Source organism: Oryctolagus cuniculus, chromosome 1 (assembly GCF_964237555.1).
Source record: "Oryctolagus cuniculus chromosome 1, mOryCun1.1, whole genome shotgun sequence".
NCBI lineage: Eukaryota > Metazoa > Chordata > Mammalia > Lagomorpha > Leporidae > Oryctolagus > Oryctolagus cuniculus.
Genome location: NC_091432.1, coordinates 92,961,821 through 92,988,151, shown reverse-complemented (window position 1 = coordinate 92,988,151; position 26,331 = coordinate 92,961,821). Strand labels below are relative to the sequence as shown.

The window sequence follows — 26,331 nt, the reverse complement described above, 5'->3', positions numbered from 1 at the left end:
CAGAAAAATGACAGAGAGAAGGGAAGAGGGGTAAGAATTTCAAAAGGAAGGTGATGGATGTTTGCTCAGGTAACAACCACTGGTGACCTCCTGTCTGTTCTACCTCGTTTGTTCTGATAACTTAGAAGTAATACTGCTCTTCCTGAAACTCACCCCAACTCAAGATCACCTTTTGCCAAAACTAACCTTAGATTCAGTCCGGTTCTCATAAGGGAAAACTGAAATCTCATAGAAAAGATATTAGAAAGTATATTTCTTTAAAAGTTTGAAAAGAGTCTACTAAGGGTCATGACATATTTGAGTAAAAACACTAACATAAAATATACAGAGATCAAAGCAAATGCTTAGTCAAAAAGCAATTTTGAAGCAAGTTCTCTGAAGTGAGAACTCTGCAGTCTTTATCACCAGTGTCACCGAAGAGAAGATACTGGGTCTTTGAAAGCAGAAAAGTATTACAAAAAGAAGCAGTTTAAGAAAAAGAAAGAGATTCTTGATAATTAAAGATATAATAGCAGAAAAATTCCATGGACATATTAGAAGATAATGTTGAATAAATTTCCCAGAAACAAAAAAAGGTTGAAAATGGGAGAGAAAAGATAAGGGACATAAAGAGCAATTCCAGATTGTCTAACATCCAAAGAGGAGTTCCAGAAATAGAACAATGACAGCATGAAACAAAATTATCAGAGAAACAGGGCAAGAGCAATTTTCAGAAAAGGATAACACATTCTCCCCACCCTGCCACACCCCCAAATAAATGGGCTTATTGCGTGCCTACCACTGTGGAAGAAAACAGACTCTTTCTAATAGGCAATCATGTAACTTTATGACACCAGAGACAAAGAGATATTCAGAATGAAAATGTCATTATACTTCGCAGTAGCAGCTGCACAAACTAGAATCTAACATAGTGAGACCTTCAAAATTACTGTCCACATAGAATTCTCTATGCAGCCAAACCACCAATTAAGTTTGGAGGTAGGACACAGTAATGTTTAGGCATGCAACAAAATCTTTACCTCCTGTGCACACTTTCTCAGTCAGCTACTGAAGGATGGGCTGTACTAGAACCAGGAAATAAGAAAGGAAACAACAGGAGATGCAGAAACCAAGAACTTCCTAAATCTGTATATATGAAATACATGAAACCTGTATAACGAATTTTTTTTTTTAAAAGAAAGAAAGCAAGAAACTCAACACAAAGGCAAAGCAGAGGACATTCTTAGAATAATACCAAAAGGAAGATCCAAAGACAACATATGTTTATTAAGTCTAGACAACAACTGGTCCATATGAGCAGATCGTAAAATTATGGAAGAGATTCTTCAAGAAACTAAAATAGAAAAGATATCACGTGATATGTAGGATTTCTTAAGAATTACATTGAAGGAGAAGAGAATGTGGTTAAATTAGTCATGTGTGTGTGGAGCATTAAGCAAATGAAGAGAATTTCTAACTACTGGGTTTCAGGTCAGAGGAAAATTGTACCAGAAAAGATGCCGTAGTATACCAGTTAGCTATGATTAGTACTTGCATTTTCATAGTGCAAACAGCAAAGAATTATCTAAAGAAAGTTGTGAGGTAACTATACTGGTGTGATTAGGGACCATGAAGTGTGTGTGTGTGTGTGTGTGTGTGTGGGAGAGAGAGAGAGAGAAAGAGAGAGTGGGGGAGAGGGAGAGAGAAATGGGCAGGAAAGCATAGTGCAGGATTGTGAAAGTGAGCTAAGTCCTTAACTTCATAATGCAAAGTCTGGAGGTAATTGCAAACCTGAAAAATAAAGAAATAGCCATATTACCAAACTTTATGGATATAAGTTTTAAATTATGAAATAACTGGTAAAGCGGCTTGCACTGTGGCGTAGCTGGTAAAACCACCACCTGCAGTGCTGGCATCCCATATAGGTGCCGGTTCAAGTCCCAGCTGCCCCACTTCCAAACCAGCTCTCTGCTATGGCCTGGGAAAGCAGCAGAAGATGGCCCAAGTCCTTGGGCCCCTGCACCCACTTGGGAGACCCAGAAAAACCTCCTGGCTCCTGGCTTTGGATCAGTACAGCTCCAGCTATTGCGGCCATCTGGGGAGTGAACCAGTGGATGGAAGACTTCTCTCTATATATCTGCTTCTGCCTTTGCCTCTCTGTAACTCTGCTTTTCAAATAAATAAATTAGTAAATATTAAAAAAAAACTAGTAAAATAGTTTAATTAAAATGTCCCTAGGGATCAAGAAATGGGGAAAAATGAGGCACATGGGCCTGCTGCTTTTTTGTAATAAGATTAAAAAGTCTTTAAAATATGTTCATATGTAACTTTGATTAAAGTTGGAATCAAAACTAAAATAATAGCTATACAGAATGAAAAGAGCTCAGAAGTCATCTCCTTATCATTAATAAGTTTATAAACACATTGTATAAACACTCATCTTACATGTAATTATCATATTAAATGCTTTTTGTGTTGGCCTTTCATGTCATTCTTTTAAATTCACAAGACTTTCTCTCTTTTTTTTTAGATTTATTTATTTATTCAAAAGTCAGAGTCACATAGAGAGAGAAGGAGAGGCAGAGAGAGAGAGAGGTCCTCCATCCACTGGTTCACTCCCCAGATGACTGCAATAGCTGGAGCTGTACTGATCCAAAGCCAGGAGCCAAGAGCTTCTTCCGGGTCTCCCACATGGGTGCAGGGGCCCAAGCACTTGGGCCATCTTCTGCTCCTTTCCCAGGCCATAACATAGAGCTGGATTGGAAGTGGAGCAGCCAGGACACGAACTGGAATCCATATGGAATGCCAGCACTGTAGGCGGCGGCTTTACCAGCTATGCCACAGCTCCTGCCCCAAGATTGTCTCTTTAATACAACATCAGATGGTTGGTTTTGAAGAGTCTTTTGATAGCCAAAGGAATCACCGTTGAATTAAAAATATTTATGAAGATGGCAGCATAAATTCAAGCTCCTAGGAGAGTTATAATCTATTTGTGAGTCACTGAAGTCTCCCTAACTTATTTCTATTGCTAACTATCACCCTGCCATAGATAATAATATCTCCTGGAGATTTTGTATCAAGAGGAATAACTGTGGGTCCAGAGCTGTGGGGTGAGTTGCTGCCTGCAACACCTGAATCCCATATGAGCACTGGTTGAGTCCCTGCTGCTCCACTTCCAATCCAGCTCCTTGCTAATGTGCCTGGGAAAGCAGCAAAAGATGGCCCAAGTATTTAGGCCCCTGATGCCCATGTGGAAAATCGGAATGGAGTTCCAAGCTCCTGGCGTCTGGTTGGGCCAGCCTGGGCTGTTCTGGCCATTTGGAGAGTGACACAGCAGATAGAAGATCTCTCTGTCTACCTCTCACTGTTGCTCTGCCTTTCAAATAAATAAGTAAAATAAAGCTGAATAATTGCTAGTAGGGAAAGCAATTTAGATTCTCTAGGCCTGGCCACACTGAAGGGAAGGGTGGCTTGTGGAGTTTTTGTATCCATTTGTCTTCATCCTGGAAAGGTTTTCAGTCTTTAAAGAAGAAAGATTCTGGAAATTTATAAAGAGGGGAAACAACACTCATTTAGCATATCTTTTCCTTCTTTTCAAACCTTTCCCCAATTCTGTAAGAACTCACTCTGAGGTTTCCTGTTAGCAATAGAGATAAGATTTGAGGGTCTAATTTTAATTAGTCCTTCAAGCACAAAGAGGCTTTAAAACATAAAGTTGGGGATTGGTAAAGAAAGAAAATCCCCATTGTAGCATCTTTTTTTATAGTCTCCCATTTTCTTTTTATTTTAAGATTTATTTATTTATTTGAAAGTCGGGGTTACACAGAGAAGGAGAGGTAGAGAGAGAGAGAGACAAGAGACAGAGTCAGAGATGTCTTCCATCTGCTGGTTCACTCCCCAATTGACTGCAATGGCTGGAGCTGCGCCCATCTGAAGCCAGGAGCCAGGAGCTTCTTCCGGGTTTCCCATGAGGGTGCAGGGGCCCAAGGACTTGGGCCATCCCCCACTGCTTTCCCAGGCCATAGCAGAGAGCTGGATCAGAAGTGACGCAGCCAGGACTCGAACTGGTGCCCATATGGGATGACGGCACTGCAGGCGGTGGCTTTCCTCATTATGCCACAGCGCTGGCCCCCATTGTAGCATCTTGATAGGAGAAGAATCACTTTCTCATCACAGGTTGAAGGTTTACAGTAAGGGCTGGCTGCTGCTTTCACCACTATCTCCTTTACAGAAATAATCCTTCCCAGCTGGGACCTTGATCATGATTTTCTCAAATCTGCATTGATTTTTAGGGTAACAGAGCCTAAGCATTAACCGCCCTTATTAATGGAACCTATGCCTTAGCATCAACCTGATCACTCTCCTCTCCACCTACATCTGACCTCTGTCATAACCCTCTGCTCCCCACCTCCGCAGAGTGCGCATTCTCTCCTAAATCCTACTCAGCCTACCACTGGGTTAGATGCCCCTGCCATAGGTTTATCATGAGAATTAAGCAGCAGCCAACAAGGCAATGTGCTGGTTTTCTATTTCTCCCTTTAGACTATACGATTTGTAAGGACAAAAAAGTACCTACACTTCTTCACTACTGTTTTTCCCAGGTGTTATTTAGTGCTGACCTTGGCATAAGAAGGACTTAATAAGTAGCTGCTGAGTTTATTTGCTACTTTTCTCTAATTTTTATTTTTATATTCATACACTCTATTATATTGGTGACTGATTATGGGTAATAAAGTTAGTCTTTTTAATATTTATTTATTTATTTATTTGAGAGGCAGAGTCATAGAGAGAGAGGGAGAGACATAGAGACAAAGGTCTTCCATTCATTAGTTCTCTCCCAAGATGGCCACAATGGCAGGGGCTGGGCTGATCTTAAGCCAGCAGCTAGGAGTTTCCTTCAGGTCTCCCATGTGAGTGCAGGGGCCCAAGCACTTGGGCCATCTTCCACTGCTTTCCCAGGTGCAGTTTTAGGGAGCTAGATCAGAAGTGGAGCAGCGGAGACTTGAACTGGCACCAATATCGGATATGGGCACTGCCAGCAGAGGCTTAACCTTCTACACCATAGCACGGGCCCCAGAGAGTTAGTCTTTCTTAAGTCTGTACTTCCGTGGTTAAGAAATGCATATTAATCTCTATGTGAAAGGCACAGAGATTATGCCAACTGCTAGAGTCTCCACCTTAGATGGGGATGTTAAGAATTGGTAAAGTACTTATTTTCTTAAAGGAGAAATCCTTGGAATCCATTAACAAACAAATGCATGCATCTTCGTTTTCTTAAGTAGCAGGTCTAGAGACAATAAGACAAGGTCTAATATATTTAAGGAATGCATTAGAAAATGACAGTTCATTTGGCACACTAAAATGCTCTAAATATGATTTGTTCATAATCTGTCTCTTTGATTGCAGCCGGGGCACTGACAACAGACTGACCCACCGGCGGCAGACAGTTCTCCGTGAGAAGGGAAGAAGGTTGGCTAACCGAGGACCAGCGTACATGTTTAGTGATCGCTCCACAAGCCTATCTATTGAGGAGGAACGCTTTTTAGATGCAGCTGAATATGGAAACATCCCAGTGGTGAGGAAGATGTTAGAGGAGTGCCTGTCACTCAATGTGAACTGTGTGGATTACATGGGTCAGAATGCCCTGCAGTTGGCAGTGGCCAATGAGCACCTGGAAATCACAGAGCTTCTTCTCAAGAAAGAAAACCTTTCTCGGGTTGGAGATGCTTTGCTTCTAGCTATTAGTAAAGGTTACGTCCGGATTGTGGAAGCAATTCTCAATCATCCAGCTTTTGCTGAAGGCAGGAGGTTAGCAACCAGCCCTAGCCAGTCTGAACTCCAGCTGGATGATTTTTATGCCTACGACGAAGATGGGACCCGGTTCTCACATGATGTGACTCCAATCATCCTGGCGGCCCACTGCCAGGAATATGAAATTGTTCATACGCTCCTGCGGAAGGGTGCCCGGATTGAAAGGCCCCATGATTACTTCTGCAAGTGCAGTGAATGCAACCAGAAACAGAAGCACGACTCCTTTAGCCACTCCAGGTCTAGGATTAATGCCTATAAAGGCCTGGCGAGTCCGGCTTACCTGTCATTGTCTAGTGAAGACCCAGTCATGACGGCTTTAGAACTTAGCAATGAGCTGGCCGTTCTGGCGAACATTGAGAAAGAGTTCAAGGTAGGTCGTTAACAATAGCGACTTCATCTCCCAGACGTCAAAGTCAAGGTGTACTTACAAACTTTCATGGCATGCTCAGCACCATGCTAACCTGTGGGTTGGAGGTAATTTTCTATGTTAATTCAGGAAGATAAATCACAGTTAGTGATGGTCTATCTACCAGAAACTTTACATTTATTATGTTGTATCCTTATCACAACTTTGAGAAGATATTATGGAGAGATGAGGATAGGGGAATACAAAGGTTAAATAAGCCTCACAACTGACAACTGATACATGAAAACGTTCAGAATCCAGATGGGCTGAACTCTAAATCCCAGGTTCTTTCTCCTATGAAACAGGGGTTTCTGTGTTGAGAACACTGTGATAAGTGCTTTTGAGGTCAGAAAGATGAAAAAGGTTAAGGAAGTCACAGTTTGGCTTGACAGAAGAATGGAAAGATAAAGCAAAATGAAATTACCAGGTAGAACTATAAGCAATGTGCTGTGCAGCTTCAGAGAAAGCAATATTTAACTCTATTAGGTTTCAGCAAGGTTACAGGTGTTTCAGGTGTAATATGAAGAGCAATTTGGAAGGCGCGGAATGAGAGGCCAGGGTAACAGGAAAAGTAAACGCTTGCGGTTATGAGCGAAGCAGACACTTAGAATTTTGAACAGTCTTTTAATAAAAGGAATCTGGAGAAACAAATGAGTATCAGATGCTGCCATTGCGCAGTGGTCTCTGATGCAGTTGGGGAGGATGGAGACTCAGATTCCTAGCACAGGGTCATCCCACACACACCTCTGAACTCCCCCCAGTGTGTCCTCTGACCACCTTACAGTGCTGCTCACGTGGCACTGTGCACGGGCTGATGCACGATGTGCCTTTCTCCTCTACCCAGCTGTTGGTGGTTTGGAACCAAGTCTGATTCATCAGGTACAGCTTTGTAAAAATTGATCCTAGCTTTGTTTTCTCGATTTTACATACTGTGAAAAGCCTTGTCTCTGTACATCCTTGCCTTGTCTGTCCTGGAAGTGTCTTATCCCTCTGTCACTGCCAGGAAAGTGATACACTCCACTGTGGGATCCAGGTGTCCATCTAACTCCAGGCCCTAGCTGTTCAAGGAGGGGAGAAGTAAATGGCTACTGAAGCCCGCAGTCTGTGCTTGGCTCCCAGGATGAAGGAAGGTGCTTTTCCTCTGGCCACCTGGCAGCTGGGATGCAGGACAAGCCAACCATCTTTTCCAGCCCTGTCTCTTGTTCCTGCCTGCTTTTCATTTGATTCTTGGGACTCAGTGATTCATGGAATTTTGCAGGATTCAAGTTAACACAGTATCTGCGAAATCTGATTAATATTTAATATTTCTGTATTTAATTTTTAGTAATTTCATTGCTTATGTTGCAACATTTCTGTTTCCTCTGTTGTATCCTCATTTACACACTTTGACTAAATCACTGACAACTATTACATTCTGTGTGTGTCATTTAGTCATTCACCTTCATCTTTGGAGCCCCTGTTTTGTTCCAAATATTGTGGTGGGGGCAGCTGAGGATGAGGTTAGAGTAGAATAAAATACATGTAATATAATGAGGGAGTGAGTTCTTGTAGTCCCCATAATATTAGGCAATGACTTTATGACATGAAAGCAGAACATTGGCTCAAAGGTGGGAAGAGCCACAACAAACCAGGATGTGAATTCTTCAACGGCCCTACAGGTATTACAAAATATGGAGGCTCCCATGGGATTATGAGTATTTAAAGGTCTGCAAGTTCCTTTGTTCATAAAGAACATTTATCTGGTCATGTAGGTATAAGAGAAGCCTAGATTACACACTTTCCACCCATTTGTTCTGTGGCTATGAGCCTTTAGACAGTTTCACCCTTTTGTTAATGTCCTGCCTCTATGAGGTCTAGAGGAAAAGAGAAATCTATTTGAAAACAGATCCTTAAGGTCTTTTGTTTTTTTGTCTTTAGACATAGTTTGCTATTAAAAGAGGGTAGCCATTTTTAATTTTTTTTTTTAATTTTCTTTAAGTTACACAAGTTTCATGTATTTCATATATACAGATTTAGGAACATAGTGATACTTCCCACCCCACCCTTCCTCCCTGGCCAGGCTCCCACTCTTCTTCCTCCTCCCTTTCCTATTCCCACTCTTAAATTTTACAAAGATCTATTTTCAGTTTACTTTATACTCATAAGGTTAACCCTACACCAATTAAAAGAGTTTAACAAATAGTATGAAGAAAAATACACTGTTCCTCTACAGAAGAGACAAAGGCTGTAAACAGTCATTGAATCTCAAAAATGTCCATTTTGCTCCAATACATAACATTTTGGCTACTCTATTAGTTACCCCAGATCCAAGGAAAACATATGGTATCTGTCTTTTTAGGATGGGCTTATTTCACTAAGTATAATGGTTTCCAATTGAATCTATTTTGTTGCAAAAGACAATATTGCATTTTTTTTTTACAGTTGAGAGTACTCTACAGTGTATATAAATCATAATTTCTTTATCCAGTCATCAATTGATGGACATCTGGGTTGATTGCATTTCTTAGCTATTATGAATTGGGGGTACAGATAACTCTTTCATATACTGTTTTCTTTTGATTGCTAAATATCCCCAGGAGTGGGATTGCTAGGTCTATATTTGGATTTCTGAGGCATCTCCATACTGTCTTCCACAGTGGCTGCACCAGTTTACAATCCCACCAACAAAAAGTGTGTCTAGAACTTTGCAGTTAGCAGTTTTTCTAATTAGAATCCTGGCTCAGAGGGGTCTTGTTTGCCAAAGGAGAAAGGTCAGTTATTGGATTTTTACAAAAGCTTTTCATAAATACAAAACAAACAAGCATTTTTTTTTAATTTCCTCACCCAACATCAAGCCTTAAAAGAAATATTCTCTGAGACTAGTTGTGGTAGCAGAGGTAAGAAGAGGCTTATGCCAAGGTGAGCAACCCCTGCCTTTGTGGCTCAGGTCTCAGGGAAGTGATGTTCAGTCCCTACCCATGGCTCCTGTGACACTGTGTCTTTTCCCAGCATCCCAACCTCAGCTTGCAACAGCGAGGGGGACCTGACGGGGATGGGGAAGTTAGTGCCTCTCAAGGGAGTATTCCAGTATCCTGCAGACATGCTGGAAATAATCATACAAAGATAAAGGACATTTAAAAAAAATCTTTCCTAATTTTGCCACTATGAAATAAACACTGATAAGTTGTAAAATACACCAATACACCAGCATATCTCCTTCTAGTCATATATATATGACTATATATATATATGTGTGTGTGTGTGTGTGTGTGTGTGTGTGTGTATAATTAAGCTCCTGAGAGTCCCTAGTGTCTCAGGAAGCCAGGGAGATTCCGATGGTAGGACCGACTCAGGCCTCATTTGCCTCACAGGAATCTGAGCGATTGATGTTGTTGGCTGCAGGGAAGACTTCCCTGCCCCTGTGGTCATCATATTCTTTGGTTCCCTTACCTCCTGAGAGGCATGTGAAAAATTCTGTTCTCGTTTGTGTATGTCAAACTTGTTAACTAATTTTTTTCTTTTGTAAGTTTAAATATTTCTAAAGGATCTGATTTCTATATGGTGTACATATTGCCATTTGAAAATAGAACTTTTAAGTTACTATGATGATTTGATGCCCAACGTCAGCTATTTTTTAAAAAGTGGACAATCTCTGATTTAGCGTTCCGATTAGTAACTTTTTCCTTTTTCTCCCAAGCTCATATTTCCAGTCTAACTTCCCCCACAAATGTGATTCTCACTGTAACTGGTTTTTATTGTAAAGTCTCTTAAAATCACACACACATATATCTTACATAAATAAAAACATAAGCACATATATGTATACTTTTAATTTTTACAGTTTATTTTCTGTGATCATATCACTACATATTAAAATATTCTGAAAAAGTTACATTCCATCTACTATTAGTACTTTTGGTCAAAACTACATACACTGAATGCAGTTGTGAAAATAAATAAATTAAATTTTTAAAAATAAATTTTAAATATATAATACTCAATTCTTACTGGGAATGAATGTCTGTGGCAGTAATTTTGTTCACATTTTTGCATAATGTACCTTTGATACATCTTTGGAAGATTTTGTGAACTACGTAAATATGTAACGAAAAAATTCCATATTCAAATATAAAACCACTTAGTATGACAGCCATACTAATATGTTTTTATTAATAGCATGTATGAGAAATTGTTAAATATTTTATGGAATTAGAAAAATGTGTGTTGATTTTAGTTGGAATAAATATTTCTTGATGTGATTTGACAACTATCTTACTGAATTACACTCACTGAGTTGAGAAGAAATCAATAAAAGTGTTATCCATGTGTTTTAGCCAGTGAAAAATTTGAGTCCTGGACACATTCCAAGTCACATATAAAAGAGTCATTCCCACCAACCTTTCTGCCGTGCCTGTTGAGAAATTTTCCTTTCTAGCTAATGATATGTCCAAAAGATGAGTGCTAAGAATAGATGAAAAGAATAATTTTATTTAAATATGTGAAAAGGCATTTTTTTAGTACAGTGATTCTCCTTTCTTTCAGGGGATTTGTTCCAGGATCCCCAGAGGATGTTTGAAACTAGGTAGTATCAAACCCCAAATAAACTATAATCTTACCCACATGCATACATGAATGTAATGCTTTTTCCATCGTAAGTAAGCATTTATCCTACACTGTGGGTTAACTTTTGCAGCTTGAGGTGTGACAACAAAACTAGCACAAATTTCTTTCCCTCTTCACAATTCCATGATAGATTTGTTCTTACCATAGATCTTAGAAACCTCAGCATACCTTTCATTAAGAAATTGGAAACTATCACTTTTTGACCTGAAGGGAGAACCTTATGGCTTTTGTTTGACATATCTGAATTGTGAGCATGTTTACTTGTGTGCTTTGGGGCCATTATTAGGTAAATAAGATTCCTTGAACCCAAGCACTGCAGTTCCTCAACTAATGATCTGATAACCAAGGTGGTGTTGGGCCCTGCACCCCATGGGAGACCAGGATAAGCACCTGGCTCCTGCCATCGGATCGGCGCGGTGCACCGGCCGCAGCGCGCTGGCCGCGGCGGCCATTGGAGGGTGAACCAACAGCAAAGGAAGACCTTTCTCTCTGTCTCTCTCTCTCTCTCACTGTCTACTCTGCCTGTCAAAAAATTAAAAAAAAAATAAAAAATGATTAATGAATTGGTGATATATAAAGCATAGACATGACTGACAAAGGGATGATTCGCATCCCAGGAGGGATGGAGTGGGATGGCTTGAGATTTCATCATACCTCTCAGAAAGGTGTGAAATTAAAAATTCATGAATTGTTTATTTCTGAAATTTTCCATTTAATACAAGTGTTTTCAGACCACAACTAACAACAGATAACTGAAATAACAAAACATGAAACTCAGAGAAGGGGAGACTACTATATTCTCTCCATATGACTTCATTGATTAGCTCTTATTGGACTCAGAAGAGAGATGAATTCTTTGACAATAGTTGAGAATAAAGAGATGTAGTATTTTTTATGATTTTTAAAGATTTTATTTCATTTATTGACAGGCAGAGTTACAGAGAGAGGTAGAGACAGAGAGAGAGGTCTTCCATCCGCTGGTTCACTCCCCAGATGGCCACAACGGCCAGAGCTGCGCTGATCCAAAGCCAGGAGCCAGGAGTTTCTTCTAGGTCTCCCACAAGGGTGCAGGAGCCCAAGCACTTGGGCCATCTTCTGCTGCTATCCCAGGCCATAGCAGAGAGCTGGATTGGAAGTGGAGCAGCCGGGTCTCAAACCGGTACCCATATGGGATGCCGGCGCTTCAGGCCAGGGCATTAACCTGCTGTGCCACAGCGCCAGCCCAAGAGATACAGTGTTTTAAAAATGATCCTTGTTTCTATTATCCCTCTGAATTTAGAGTCCCAACATGAGCCAGCGTATTGCATTTCTTCGTCTTCAGCAGAAATGTGTATTACAATAGGGAAATACAGAAAGCCCCTCTGGGTGTATGACTTCTAGATTAATCATCCGTGGAGATTCCTGTTGCTTGGTACACAGATGGATGAGCATGGGGATTATTTTGTAAAGGAACAGAATATGTATTTTTAAGGAAATTGGTTTTAGGAAAGGTGAAGATCTGGAAATTGTCTCAAATTTGGCAGTGCTCCACGGTCCTTTGAAAAGTCTTCATGTACCTCTATTTGAAGATAATTGACTTATTTTTTGACAGAGAATGAGAAGTTTCATAAGGATTTTAAGTTGTAAGTTGCAATAAGCTCCTCCTAAATTCTCCTCTTCCATGGCAACCCACAGGGCAGTTGCTATTGAATTTTTTTGTTTTTAAAGATTTATTTTATTTTATTTGAAAGCCAGAATTACAGAAAGGCAGAGGCAGAGAGACACACACACACACAGAGGGAGAGAGGTCTTCCATTCGCTGGTTCACTCCCCAGATGGCCAGAACGGCCGGAGCTGCACGGATCAGAAGCCAGTAGCCCAGACCTTTTTTGGTCTCCCACGCTGGTGGGGCCCAAGGACTTGGGCCATCTTCTGCTGCTTTCCCAGGCCATGGCAGAGAGCTGGATTGGAAGTGGAGCAGCTGGGACTCAAACTGGCACCCATATGGGATACCAGCACTGCAGGCAGCAGCTTTACCCACTATACCACAGCGCTGGCCCCTGCTATTGAGTTTATCAGTCAATTTTAGGTTTGCATCTTGAGTATTCTAACCAAACAAATAATTTTATTCCTCATATCAGCGAGTCTTTAACCAGATCAAAGCAGAGAGAACGCTAGACCACGATAGAGAATTCCAAGTATTAGAACCATAACAAGAAGAAAATTAATACTTTGGAGAGAGCAGGTGTTTAAAGAAAATGGGGGGAAAGTTGATTCAAAAGATTTTTACCTTCCATTGCTATAGTGTATATTTTAAAATAACTAGAAGAGAAATTTTTGAATGTTGTCACTAAAAAAAGATAAATGTTTGAAGTGATATGCTAATTATTCTGATTTGATTGTTACACAGTGTATACATGCATCAACATGCTGCATTAGCCTTATAAATATGTACCATTATTAGCTGTCAATTAAATAGAAAAATAAAACCTACAAGAAGGGATTGAAGAAAGTTTTTGACCTATTCAAAGTCAATCTAATTCTTTATCATAAACTTTGGTAGTGTGAGGCCTTGGCTACCTTAAGCTTGAAATTCGATTAAGTTTAATTTTAGCAACAAATCCTAAATTGGTAAAAAACAGAAACCCAGAACTTTGCCCAGTTTTGATACTAAAGAAGGAGAGCAAAACTCATGGTTTCTTTCATGTGCAGGCTTAGATTAGGAGTAACAAACATCAAGGCAGGGACAATCTTGTTAACAAACGCAGTGCCCCAGATTCCTAATTTCCTTCTAGTTTTTCAAAAGGTACCTGTAACATATACCTACACTTTCTTGTTTCAGAACCTGTTTACATTTTAGGTTGAAGTGACGCACAACGTTTCCTTTTATTTCCTCTAAAATCACCTCTCTTATGCAGCAAGGATTGTTCCTGCTGTCATCCTGGGTAGATTGCTTTTGTGGCGCTTTCCCAGCTCCTTTAAGAGTTCCGTGTGTAGACATGCACATGGCCCTCCAGATGCCCCTGCCACTGAGGTAGAGAAAGAGGTATTGTCAAGAAACTCCTGTCATGTCTGTTTTTAAACTGTTGCTATGTTCTGGTGTATAATGCTAAAAAGAATCTGGCATAATCGGGAAAATAAATATCCCCCCAGAAACTGGCTGGGTTGAAAAGCAGTATTTGTCAGCAGAACGGCGTGTGACTGTTATCAGAACTTACAAGGTGACTTGTAGTTTCACATTTGTGCATAGTTATTAAGCGGCAGAGTAGAATACAAATCCAGGTGTGTTTTGTGCCCAGCCATATGTCTGTCTTTACACCATTCTAAAAAGTTAACTTCTATATTCTTCACGTGAAGCTCAGCTTTGAGACTCAAAATTAGTACAGATAATGCTTAGGTAGAAAGACTTTTGAGTTTATTCAAGACAGGCAGATACATACACAAATATGATAAAATGGTATGTGTGTATGTGTGTGCGTGTGTGTGTGTGTTCTTGCCTTTGAAATTTCCTATTGAAATACATGAGCAGATCTTCTGGCAGAATTTTAGGTCTATGACAAATCAGTAGTTAGGGAGAGAAATGTGACAATGTGCCCTATGAGGGTTCCCCACCCCTGAGTCCTCCTGTTTACTTTCATTGTTGCTCTTCAGAGTTCATAGCTTCACTGGGCCTGAAAATTCCCGAGCTTATGGGTGAATAAATGTGGCTACCACACACTCCCCTAAAAAGCTCCTGCTCCACTGCTGACAATCAACAGAAAAGTCAGTGGCATCTGACCTAGCTTAGAAGATGTTTTCAGGTCTTGTTTTGAAGTCGTGCCCCATTTCCTTTTATCTTTCCTGTGCAGTGGCATCCCATTAACTTTTATGTCTCTCACAAGCCTATATAGTAGATGCTGTGTTAATGCTTGCTAGTGCAGCTTTAACAGCTGCAGCAGAGCTCAATGACCAATGCCCCATTCAGAGACAATTATCCTAATTAGCAGGAGGGTCCCAGAGTGACAGTTGGGTTCAAGGAGCATGACTGGCCATTCTTCACCATGTAGATATTAATATTCTACACTTCCTTTATGCTTCATGCACAAAATCCTGTTTTACAAAACTCTCCTTTAATAAGACTATGGTATCGATCACAGCACTATGCACAGAATATTTATTGAAAGAATGAGTGAATGAATGTTTACCTTATTTTCAGTATATTTTCAGATAATATCCAGGAATCCCAGCATGCATTTGTACTTGTTAGCACAACTTAGTGATGAGGAGGTGAGAAAAGCTGGATATTGTTTGTGAAATAATGAAAATAATAATAATGGTGATGTTAATAATAACCATTGATCAGCACTGTTCTGTGCCAGGAACCTGGCCTTCCTCATCTTGTACAGTCTTCATAGCAACCCTAGGAAACGGGTAATAGGACTACTCCTATTTTCAGCATGAGGATTTTGAAGCTTTAAGGAATGCAGTCCTTGCCCAAAGTCACATGGCTAGAAAGGGCCTGAGCCTAGTTTCTAACCTGGTCATCCCTTCTCCAAAGCTCACACAATTGATTACTGTGAACCAAGGCATGTTTCCTCTTCCCACTCTGTTAACAAGGCATGTTTCCTCTTCCCACTCTGTTAACTTCTTTTAAAAAATATTTATTTATTGGCTGGCACCGCGGCTCACTAGGCTAATCCTCCGCCTGCGACGCTGGTACCCTAGGTTCTAGTCCTGGTTGGGGTACCAGATTCTGTTCCGGTTGCTCCTCTTCCAGTCCAGCTCTCTGCTGTGGCCTGGGAAGGCAGTGGAGGATGGCCTAAGTGTTTGGGCCCTGCACCCACATTGGAGACAAGGAGGAAGCACCTGGCTCCTGGCTTCAGATCAGCATAGCGCGCCAGCTATGGTGGCCATTTGGGGGTTGAACCAACGGAAGGAAGATCTTTCTCTCTGTCTCTCTCTCTCACTGTCTAACTCTGCCTGTCAAAAAAAATTTATTTATTTATTCATTTGAAAGGTAGAAACATAGAGAGTGTGTGGGACAGAGAGATAAAGAGAAAGCTTCCATCAGCTGATTCACTCCCCAGATGGCTGCAATAGCTGGGCTGGGCCAGGCCAAAGCCAGGAGCCAGGAACTTCTGAGTCTCCCATGTGGGTGCAGAGGCCCAAGAACTCCGGCCATCTTCTGCTGCTTTTCCAGGTGCATTAGCAGGGAGCTGGATCCAAAGTGGAGCAGCTGGGACTCAAATTGGTGCCCATATGGGATGCCGGTACTGCAAGTGGAGGCTTAATTTTCTGTGCCTCAGCACTGGCCCCTCTGTTAACTTCTAAAAAGAAAGTAATCTTCATTCATTAGATAGAAAGAAGAGGCAGAAATTAAAATTACAGATCATAACATCTCTCTTTTTTATTTTTATTTATTTATTTATTTATTTGACAGGCAGAGTGGACAGTGAGAGAGAGACAGAGAGAAAGGTCTTCCTTTGCCGTTGGTTCACCCTCCAATGGCCGCCGTGGCCAGCGTGCTGCGACTGGCGCACCGCGCTGATCCGATGGCAGGAGCCAGGTGCTTCTCCTGGTCTCCCATGGGGTACAGGGCCCAAGCACTTGGGCTATCCTCCACTGCACTCCCTGGCCACAGCAGAGAGCTGGCCTGGAAGAGGGGCAACCAGGACAGAATCCGGCGTCCCAACTGGGACTAGAACCCGGTGTGCCGGCGCTGCAAGGCGGAGGATTAGCCTAGTGAGCCGCGGTGCCGGCCAACATCTCTCTTACTATGTAAGATCCCTCTAAGGTAATCCGTTGAAAGGTTAATTGTAATACAGATATTTTTATTTAATTTACAGCCTCTCAAATCTCTTCTGTCGCCCCAACAGCAGTCATCTTTTCATCTGAAAGATTAATAAGCAAGCATTGTTTCTAATCTGTTGTTGTATGGTGTAGTTGTGTGACCCAAAGACTTGACCAAGAATTAAGTAAGCCCCTCAGCTTACGCAGTTTACACCAATCTTCCAAAGATGGATCAAAGGTACACTGTGCAAGCAGGAGAGGAAGTTATGATCACTAAGGAAATGATGTGTACAAAGTACTAGACGCTTAGTGTGGAAAACGTTCTCTTTCTCTGGGGTCAATGGGTGAGTTTGGCACAGCATGCTCTTTCTAATAACTTTGATTCCATTTTAAGGAAAACCTGTTCTGGGGATGTGAAGAAAATCTTCATGGTGATAACATATTTTGGAGGTCAGTCAGCAGACAGCAGCTGAAATATGTAAAAGAACAGTGAAACTGGACAGAACTTTATTCTTGAAGTATACAGTCCCTCAAGTCTGCAACATTATGCTGCTTATTGGAGTAAAATGTGCAGCTTTTGCATTATTGTTTTGTTCTTTGCCTTGTCTTTCCTAGAATGACTACAAAAAACTCTCAATGCAGTGCAAAGACTTTGTTGTTGGACTCCTTGATCTGTGCAGAAATACTGAAGAAGTCGAGGCCATTCTGAATGGGGATGTTGAAACACGCCACCCTGGTGACCATGGTCGTCCAAATCTCAGCCGTTTAAAACTTGCCATTAAATACGAAGTAAAAAAAGTAAGGTCAGGCATGAAGCAAATTTGCATGATTTCAGTTTTTATTGGTGCTAACTCAGGATGAAGGATTGCCCTTGTTAGATTGAGCTGAGTTTTTCTAATTGACATTGGCACTAAGCAGAATCTCTAAGAACTATTAACAGCTAGTTGTGAGGTATTCAACTTACACCAAACACCAGTCTTCAAAAGCTAGACCCATTTACACAGAACATTGCAGTGACTGCCGCTTTCCTTGACTTAACCAAGGATACAACAATGACTTTGTGCAGGCAAACTATAAGACTTACTTAAATGATGGGAACATCATTATTTCATACCCAGCTCCATTTTCCCATTTGCTGCTGTTTTTCATTTGGAATGAATGCCTTCAATTCCTTCCTCTGTGCATTTGAGTCCCCTCCAGCTGCAACTTTACTTGTGGGAAATTTTAAATCTCTGTCTTTTTTGAAGTAGCCCCTACACCTTTGATTGCTTTCTTAGGTTATGTGAGATCTTAAAAAATGTAATGGTAGGTTTTGTAATAAGAGTAGTTCACGCTCATGGTTAAGTTTTCAAATAGTATAGACATGTCTTCTCTCAGTCCTTCAGTTCTTTAAAAATTGCTATGTATCGATCTGAAAGGCAGAGTGGCAGAAAGAGACGGATAGGGATAGGGATAGGGATAGGGATAGGGATAGGGTTAAGGATAGGGATGGCGGGGGAGAGAAAGAGAGAGATCTGCTGGTTCACTTCCCAAATACCTGCAACAGCTAGGGTTGGTCCAGGCCAAAGCAAGGAGCCAGGAGTTCCATCTGGTTCTCGCTCGTGGATGGCAGGGGCCCACATACTTGGCCCATCACTTAGTGCCTCCCCAGGTGCACTAGCAGGGAGCTGGATCAGAAGATCATTAATGCAGCAGCTAGGTCTGAAACTGATACTCCAATGAGGGCTGCCACCGGCTTAATCCAATATGCACTGCCCCCTGTTTCCAATCTTAATGGAGAGTAATGAGCTACCATTATGCTTTTCAAATTTATGTCTTAGATATCTTCACATATCATACAATAAACACCTTTCATCTGTCAAACACTGCATTTTTATATCATTATATAAGTGTTCATTAATCAGTTTACTTTTTAAGGATGTTTATTCTATGTTTTATTATTACAAATGTTTTGTCTATTTTTTGTACAGCAAACATACTTGTTCATTTATCTTGTTTACTTGAAAACTAAATTCCTAGATGTCAAATTATAGTAAAATGTCTAATTATTTTTCATTTTTAAATGTTTATGTATCTTTATTGATTTGAAAGACAGAGTGGCCAAGGCTGGGCTAGGACAGAGCCTGAAGCCTGGAGCTCCATCTGGGTCTCCCACATGGGTGGCAGGGGCTCTAGCGCTTGAGTCATTCTCCGCTGCCCTCCCAGGCACATTAACAGGGAGTTGGATCAGAAGCACACAAGCCGGGACTCAAACCAAAGTGCAAATGGGATGTCAGCATCACAGCCAGTGGTTTACCCCTCTGTGCCACAATCCTGGCTCCAATGTTGTTAGCTTGTTAAAATTTTTATATGCTTTGAAAGAAAGCCTGTTAAGTCATAAAGGAAAGTTTGGGTAAATTTGAGTATTAAAATTTATTTTCTAGTATTTTCTAATATTTTAATTTTTATTTAAACTTTTTTGATTAACATTTAAATTTGTACATTTTTATGAGGTACCGTGCAATATTTCAACACTTGTATATAGTGTGAATTGATCAAATCAGGCAATTAGCAGGGATTCTCAGATTTACATAATATATATTAGAACATCTTGCTATCTTACTTGATGCCTGTTAATTTTAAGTTTCTTCTTTAATTCTAACCATGTTTTTCATGGAAAAACACAGAACTAAATCTTAGAACACATGAAAATAGTTAATGGTGAACCTTTCTTTAATCAAGTTGTTCCGTGTTTTGTCACCTCCTGGCTAGTTTGTAGCTCATCCAAACTGCCAACAGCAGCTCCTCTCCATATGGTACGAGAATCTCTCCGGGTTGCGGCAGCAGACGATGGCAGTCAAGTTCCTCGTGGTCCTTGCTGTTGCCATTGGACTGCCCTTTCTGGCTCTCATTTACTGGTTTGCTCCATGCAGCAAGGTATGTCCGTGAAGCTCGGGCCTCTGTTATCTACTATAAATGTCCAGTAGGGAACTTTCAATTTCCAAAATGAAAATTTCAGGGAAGCACAGTTTGCCTTAAGTAACCATTTTTAATAGGAAAATGCATACTTGTTAGAGTAAACATAAGAAAAAGATGGAAAGAATTAAAATTCACCTGAAACATCCCTTGTAATGTGTGAATAAAACCTCAGTCGCTCTGCTACTTTATTTCCTTTTAGTCTTTTCTCTACCTTTATCTATGTATATGCTTTTGTATTTTTAGTGAGGTCGCAGTCTCCTTGAATGGATACTTCAAATGACATTCTTTTTTTCTTTTATTGTTTGACAGGTAGAGTTATAGACAGTGAGAGAGAGACAGAGAGGAAGGTCTTCCTTCCGTTGGTTCACTCCCCAAATGGCCACCACGGCTGGTGCTGCGCCGATCTGAAGCCAGGAGCCAGGCACTTGTTCCTGGTCTCCCATGTGAGTGCAGGGGCACAAGGACTTGGGCCATCCTCCACTGCCCTCCCGGGCCGCAGCAGAGAGCTGGACCAGAAGAACAACTGGGACTAGAACCGGGTGCCCACAGGGGATGCCGGTGCCGCAGGCGGAGGATTAACTAAGTGAGCCACGGTGCTGGACCCTCAAATGACATTATTTTTTTTACCTTTTATTTAATGAATATAAATTTCCAAAGTACGACTTATGGATTACAATGGCTTCCCCCACATACCGTCCCTCCCACCCACAACCCTCCCCTTTCCCACTCCCTCTCCCCTTCCATTCACATCAAGATTCATTTTCGATTATCTTAATATACAGAAGATCAGCTTAGTATACATTAAGTAAGGATTTCAACAGTTTGCTCACACACAGAAACATAAAGTGAAAAATAATAGATGATTTTTTTTAAATGATGATGAAATCAGATCAGACCTATTGTCATGTTTAATCACAGTGAGAGTCAAGTTGGGAATTGATAATTTCTTTTTTTTTTTTTCTTCAGAGGATCAGTTTAGTATGCATTAAGTAAAGATTTCAACAGTTTGCACCCCCATAGAAACACAAAGTGAAATATATTGTTTGAGTACTTGTTATAGCATTAAATCTCAATGCACAGCACATTAAGGACAGAGATCCTACATGAGGAGTAAGTGCACAGTGACTCCTGTTGTTGACTTTACCAATTGACACTCCTGTCTATGGCATCAGTAATCTCCCTATGCACCAGTCATGAGTTTCCAAGGCTATGGAAGCCCTCTGAGTTCTCCGACTCTTATCTTGTTTAGACAAGGTCGTAGTCAAAGTGGAGGTTCTCTCCTCCCTTCAGAGAAAGGTACCTCCTTCTTTGAAGACCTGTTCTTTCCACTGGGATCTCACTCACAGAGATCTTTTGCCAGAGTGTCATGGCTTTCCATGCCTGAAATACTCTCATGGGCTTTTCAGCCAGATCTGAATGCCTTTAGGGCTGATTCTGAGGCCAGAGTGCTATTTAGGACATCTGCCATTCTATGAGTCTGCTGAGTATCTCACTTCCCATGTTGGATCACTCTCCCCTTTATTTATTCCATCGGTTAGTGTTAGCAGGTACTAGACTTGTTTATGTGCTCCCTTTGACTCTTAGTCCTTTCATTATGATCAATTGTGAACTGAAATTGATCAATTGGAATAGTGAGATGGCATTGGTACATGCCACCTTGATGGGATTGAATTGGAATCCCCTGGTATGTTTCTAACTCTACCATTTGGGGCAAGTCAGCTTGAGCATGTCCTAAATTATACATCTCTTCCCTCTCTTATTCCCACTCTTATGTTTAACAGGGATCACATTTCAGTTAATTTTCAACACTTAAGAATAACTGTGTATTTTTTTTTTTTTATTTTTTTGACAGGCAGAGTGGACAGTGAGAGAGAGAGACAGAGAGAAAGGTCTTCCTTTGCCGTTGGTTCACCCTCCAATGGCCGCCGCGGCCGACGCGCTGCGGCCGGCGCACCGCGCTGATCCGATGGCAGGAGCCAGGAGCCAGGTGCTTTTCCTGGTCTCCCATGGGGTGCAGGGCCCAAGCACCTGGGCCATCCTCCACTGCACTCCCTGGCCACAGCAGAGGGCTGGCCTGGAAGAGGGGCAACCGGGACAGAATCCGGCGCCCCGACCGGGACTAGAACCCGGTGTGCCGGCGCCGCTAGGCGGAGGATTAGCCTAGTGAGCCGCGGCGCCGGCTAACTGTGTATTAATTACAGAATTAAACCAGTCATATTAAGTAGAACAGACAAAAAAAATTACTAAGAGGGATAATGTATTAAGTTGTTCATTAACAGTCAGGGCTATGCTGATCAAGTCACTGTTTCCCATAGTGTCCATTTCACTTCAACAGGTTTCCTTTTTGGTGTTCAGTCAGTTGTCACCGATCAGGGAGAACATATGGTATTTGTCCCTTTGGGACTGGCTTATTTCACTCAGCATGATGTGTTCCAGATTCCTCCATTTGTTGAAAATGACTGGATTTTGTTGTTTCTTACTGCGGTATAGTATTCTAAAGAGTACATATCCCATAATTTCTTTATACAGTCAACCGTTGATGGGCATTTAGGTTGGTTCCAGGTCTCAGCTATTGTGAATTGAGCTGCAATAAGCATTAGGGTGCAGACCTCTTTTTTGGTTGCCAATTTAAATTCCTTTGGGTAAATTCCAAGGAGTGGGATGGCTGGATCGAACGGTAGGGTTATCTTCAGGTTTCTGAGGAATCTCCAGACTGACTTCCATAGTGGCTTGACCAGTTTGCATTCCCACCAACAGTGGGTTAGTGTCCCTTTTTCCCCACATCCTCGCCAGCATCTATTGTTGGTAGATTTCTGCATGTGAGCCATTCTAACCGGGGTGAGGTGAAACCTCATTGTGGTTTTGATTTGCATTTCCCTGATTGCTAATGACCTTGAACATTTTTTCATGTGTCTGTTCGTCATTTGGATTTCCTCTTTTGAAAAATGTCTATTGAGGTCCTTGGCCCATCTCTTAAGTGGATTGTTGGTTTTGTTTTTGTGGAGTTTCTTGATCTCTTTGTAGATTCTGGTTATTAACCCTTTATCTGTTGCATAGTTTGCAAATATTTTTTCCCATTCTGTCGGTTGTCTCTTCACTCTCCTGACTGTTTCTTTTGCAGTACAGAAACTTCTCAATTTAATGCAATCCCAATAGTTGATTTTGGCTTTGACTGCCTGTGCCTCCCGGGTCTTTTCCAGAAATTCTTTGCCTGTGCCAATATCTTGAAGGGTTTCTCCAATGTTCTCTAATAACTTGATGGTGTCAGGTCGTAGATTTAGGTCTTTAATCCATGTTGAGTAGATTTTGTGTAAGGTGAAAGGTAGGGGTCTTGCTTCATGATTCTGCATGTGGAAATCCAATTTTCCCAGCACCATTTATTGAATAGACTGTCCTTGCTCCAGGAATTGGTTTTAGATCCTTGATCAAATATAAGTTGGCTGTAGATGTTTGGGTTGATTTCTGGTGTTTCAATTCTGTTCCATTGGTCTATCCATCTGTTTCTGTACCAGTACCATGCTCTTTTGATTACAACTGCCCTGTAGTATGTCCTGAAATCTGGTATTGTGATGCCTCCGGCTTTGTTTTTGTTGTACAAGTTTGCTTAGCTATTCGAGGTCTCTTGTGCCTCCATATAAATTTCAGCACCATTTTTTCCAGATCTGAGAAGAAGGTCTTCGGTATCTTGATTGGTATTGCATTGAATCTATAAATTGCTTTTGGGAGAATGGACATTTTGATGATATTGATTCTTCCAATCCATGAGCATGGAAGATTTTTCCATTTCTTGGTATCCTCTTCTATTTCTTTCTTTAAGGTTTTGTAATTTTCATCGTAGAGATCTTTAACGTCCTTGGTTAAGTTTATTCCAAGGTATTTGATTGTTTTTGTAGCTATTGTGAATGGGATTGATCTTAGAAGCTCTTCCTCAGCCATGGCATTGTCTGTGTATACAAAGGCTGTTGATTTTTGTGCATTGATTTTATACCCTGCTACTTTGCCAAACTCTTCTATGAGTTCCAATAGTCTCTTAGTAGAGTTCTTTGGGTCCCCTAAATAAAGAATCATATCATCTGCAAAGAGGGATAGTTTGAGTTCTTCCTTCCCAATTTGTATCCCTTTAATTTCTTTTTCTTGCCTAATAACTCTGGCTAGAACTTCCAGAACTATATTGAATAGCAGTGGTGAGAGTGGGCATCCCTGTCTGGTACCAGATCTCAGTGGAAATGCTTCCAACTTTTCCCCATTCAATAGGATGTTGGCTGTGGGTTTTTCATAGATTGCTTTGATTGTATTGAGGAATGTTCTTTCCATACCCAGTTTGCTTAGAGTTTTCATCATGAATGGGTGTTGTATTTTATCAAATGCTTTCTCTGCATCTATTGAGATAATCATATGGTTTTTCTTCTGCAGTCTGTTAATGTGGTGTATCACATTGATTGTCTTGTGCACATTAAACCATCCCTGCATACCAGGGATAAATCCCACTTGGTCTGGGTGGATGATCTTTCTGATGTGTTGTTGCATTCTATTGGCCAGAAGTTTATTGAGGATTTTTGCATCTATGTTCATCAGGGATATTGGTCTGTAATTCTCTTTCAGTGCTGCATCTTTTTCCGGCTTAGGAATTAAGGTGATGCTGGCTTCATAGAAAGAATTTGGAAGGATTCCCTCTTCTTCTATTGTTCTGAATAGTTTAAGAAGAATTGGAGTCAGTTCTTCTTTAAATGTCTGGTAGAATTCAGCAGTGAATCCATCTGGTCCTGGGCTTTTCTTTGTTGGGAGGGCCTTTATTACTGTTTCAATTTCTGTCTCAATTCTGGGTCTGTTTAGGTTTTCGATGTCTTCCTGGTTCAATTTAGGTAGGTTGCATGTGTCCAGGAATCTATCCATTTCTGATAGGTTTCCCTGTTTGCTGGCATACAAGTCCTTGTAGTAATTTCTGATGATTCTTTTTATTTCTGTGGTGTCTGTTGTTACATTTCCTTTTTCATCTCTGATTTTATTGATTTGGGTCTTTTCTCTTCTTTTTTTAGTTAGTTGGGCCAATGGGGTGTCAATTTTGTTTATTTTTTCAAAAAACCAGCTCCTCGTTTGGCTGATTTTTTGGAATGTTTTTCTTGATTCAATCCTGTTGATTTCTTCTCTGATTTTAATTATTTCTCTTCTCCTACTAGATTTGGGTCTGGTTTGCTGTAGGTTTTCTAGATCCTTGAGGTGAATTGAAAGCTCATCTATTTGGTGCCTTTCCAATTTCTTGATGTAGGCACCTATTGATATAAACTTTCCTTTTAACACTGCTTTTGCTGCGTCCCATAAGTTTTGGTATGTTGTGCTGTTATCCTCATTTACTTCCAGAAAGTTTTTGATTTCTCTTTTGATTTCTTCTATGACCCATTGTTCATTCAGGAGCATGTTGTTCAATCTCCATGTGTTTGCGCATGCTCTAGGGATTCCTGAGTTGCTAATTTCCAACTTCATTCCTTTATGGTCTGAGAAGCTGCATGGTATGATTCTAATTCTTTTGAATTTGCTGAGACTTGCTTTATGGCCTAGTATGTGGTCAATCCTAGAGAAGGTTCCATGTACTGCTGAGAAGAATGTAAAATCTTTAGCTGTAGGATTGAAAGTTCTGTATATATCTGTTAGATCCATTTGGGCTATAGTGTCGTTTAAATCTACTGTATCCTTGTTGATCTTCTGTCCTATTGATCTGTCTATTTCAGAGAGTGGAGTATTGAAGTCCCCCAGTACTATTGTATTGGGGTCTAAGTCTCCCTTTAAGTCCGTTAATAAATCTTTTAGATAAACTGGCCCTGTATTTAGGTGCATATACATTGATAATTGTTATATCTTCTTGTTGTATTGATCCCTTAATCATTATATAGTGCCCCTCTTTGTCACTCTTAACAGTTTTTGTGGTAAAGTTTATGTTGTCCGATATTAAAATGGCTACGCCCGCTCTTTTTTCATTTCTGTTGGCATGGTATATCTTTTTCCAGCCTTTCACTTTCAGTCTGTATGGATCTTTGTTGGAAAGATGTGTTTCTTGTAAGCAGCAAATAGTTGGGTTTTGTTCCTTAACCCAATCAGCCAAACGGTGTCTTTTAACTGGACAGTTCAGGCCATTCACGTTCAATGTGACTAATGTTAAGTGGTAACTTTGCCCTGCCATTTGAAAAGATAAGTTCTAATATATGCTTTGAATTCCCTGTGATCTTTTGCTGTGAGCTTTCCTTCCTTGGTTTCCTTCCTTTTCCTACTTTCATATTGATGTCCGTGTTTCTGTGTTTCTGTGTGTAACACATCTTTAAGCATCTTTTGCAGGGCTGGACGAGTGGCAACAAATTCTTTCAATTTCTGTTTGCTATGAAAAGTCTTTATTTCACCTTCATTCACAAATGATAGCTTTGCAGGATATAATATTCTGGGCTGGCAGTTGTTCTCTCTTAGTACCTGGGCTATATCTCGCCATTCCCTCCTAGCTTGTAGAGTTTCTGATGAGAAGTCAGCTGTGAGTCTGATTGGAGATCCTCTGAGAGTAATCTGACGTTTCTCTCTTGCACATTTTAGGATCTTTTCTTTATGTTTCACTGTGGAGAGTTTAATTACAACGTGTCGTGGTGAGGATCTCTTTTGGTCGTGTTTATTAGGGGTTCTGTGAGCTTCCTGTACTAGGATTTCTCTGTCCTTCTCCAAACCTGGGAAATTTTCTGCTAATATCTCACTGAAAAGGCCTTCTAATCCTTTCTCCCTCTCCATGCCTTCAGGAACTCCTAGAACCCGAATGTTGGGTTTTTTAATAGTATCCTGAAGATTCCCGACAA

The 26,331-nt window shown here is 40.8% G+C and overlaps 1 protein-coding gene across 1 annotated transcript in view; it reads left to right on the top strand.

The window, feature by feature from the left end:
• TRPC6 (transient receptor potential cation channel subfamily C member 6) overlaps positions 1 to 26,331 on the top strand; it is a 135,593-nt gene that overhangs the window by 77,557 nt on the left and 31,705 nt on the right. Inside the window, exons 2-4 of the mRNA XM_002708603.4 lie at positions 5,386 to 6,160; positions 17,162 to 17,344; positions 19,298 to 19,462. Of these exons, the coding sequence (XP_002708649.1) occupies positions 5,386 to 6,160; positions 17,162 to 17,344; positions 19,298 to 19,462 (1,123 nt within the window). The remainder of the gene's footprint in view (positions 1 to 5,385; positions 6,161 to 17,161; positions 17,345 to 19,297; positions 19,463 to 26,331) is intronic.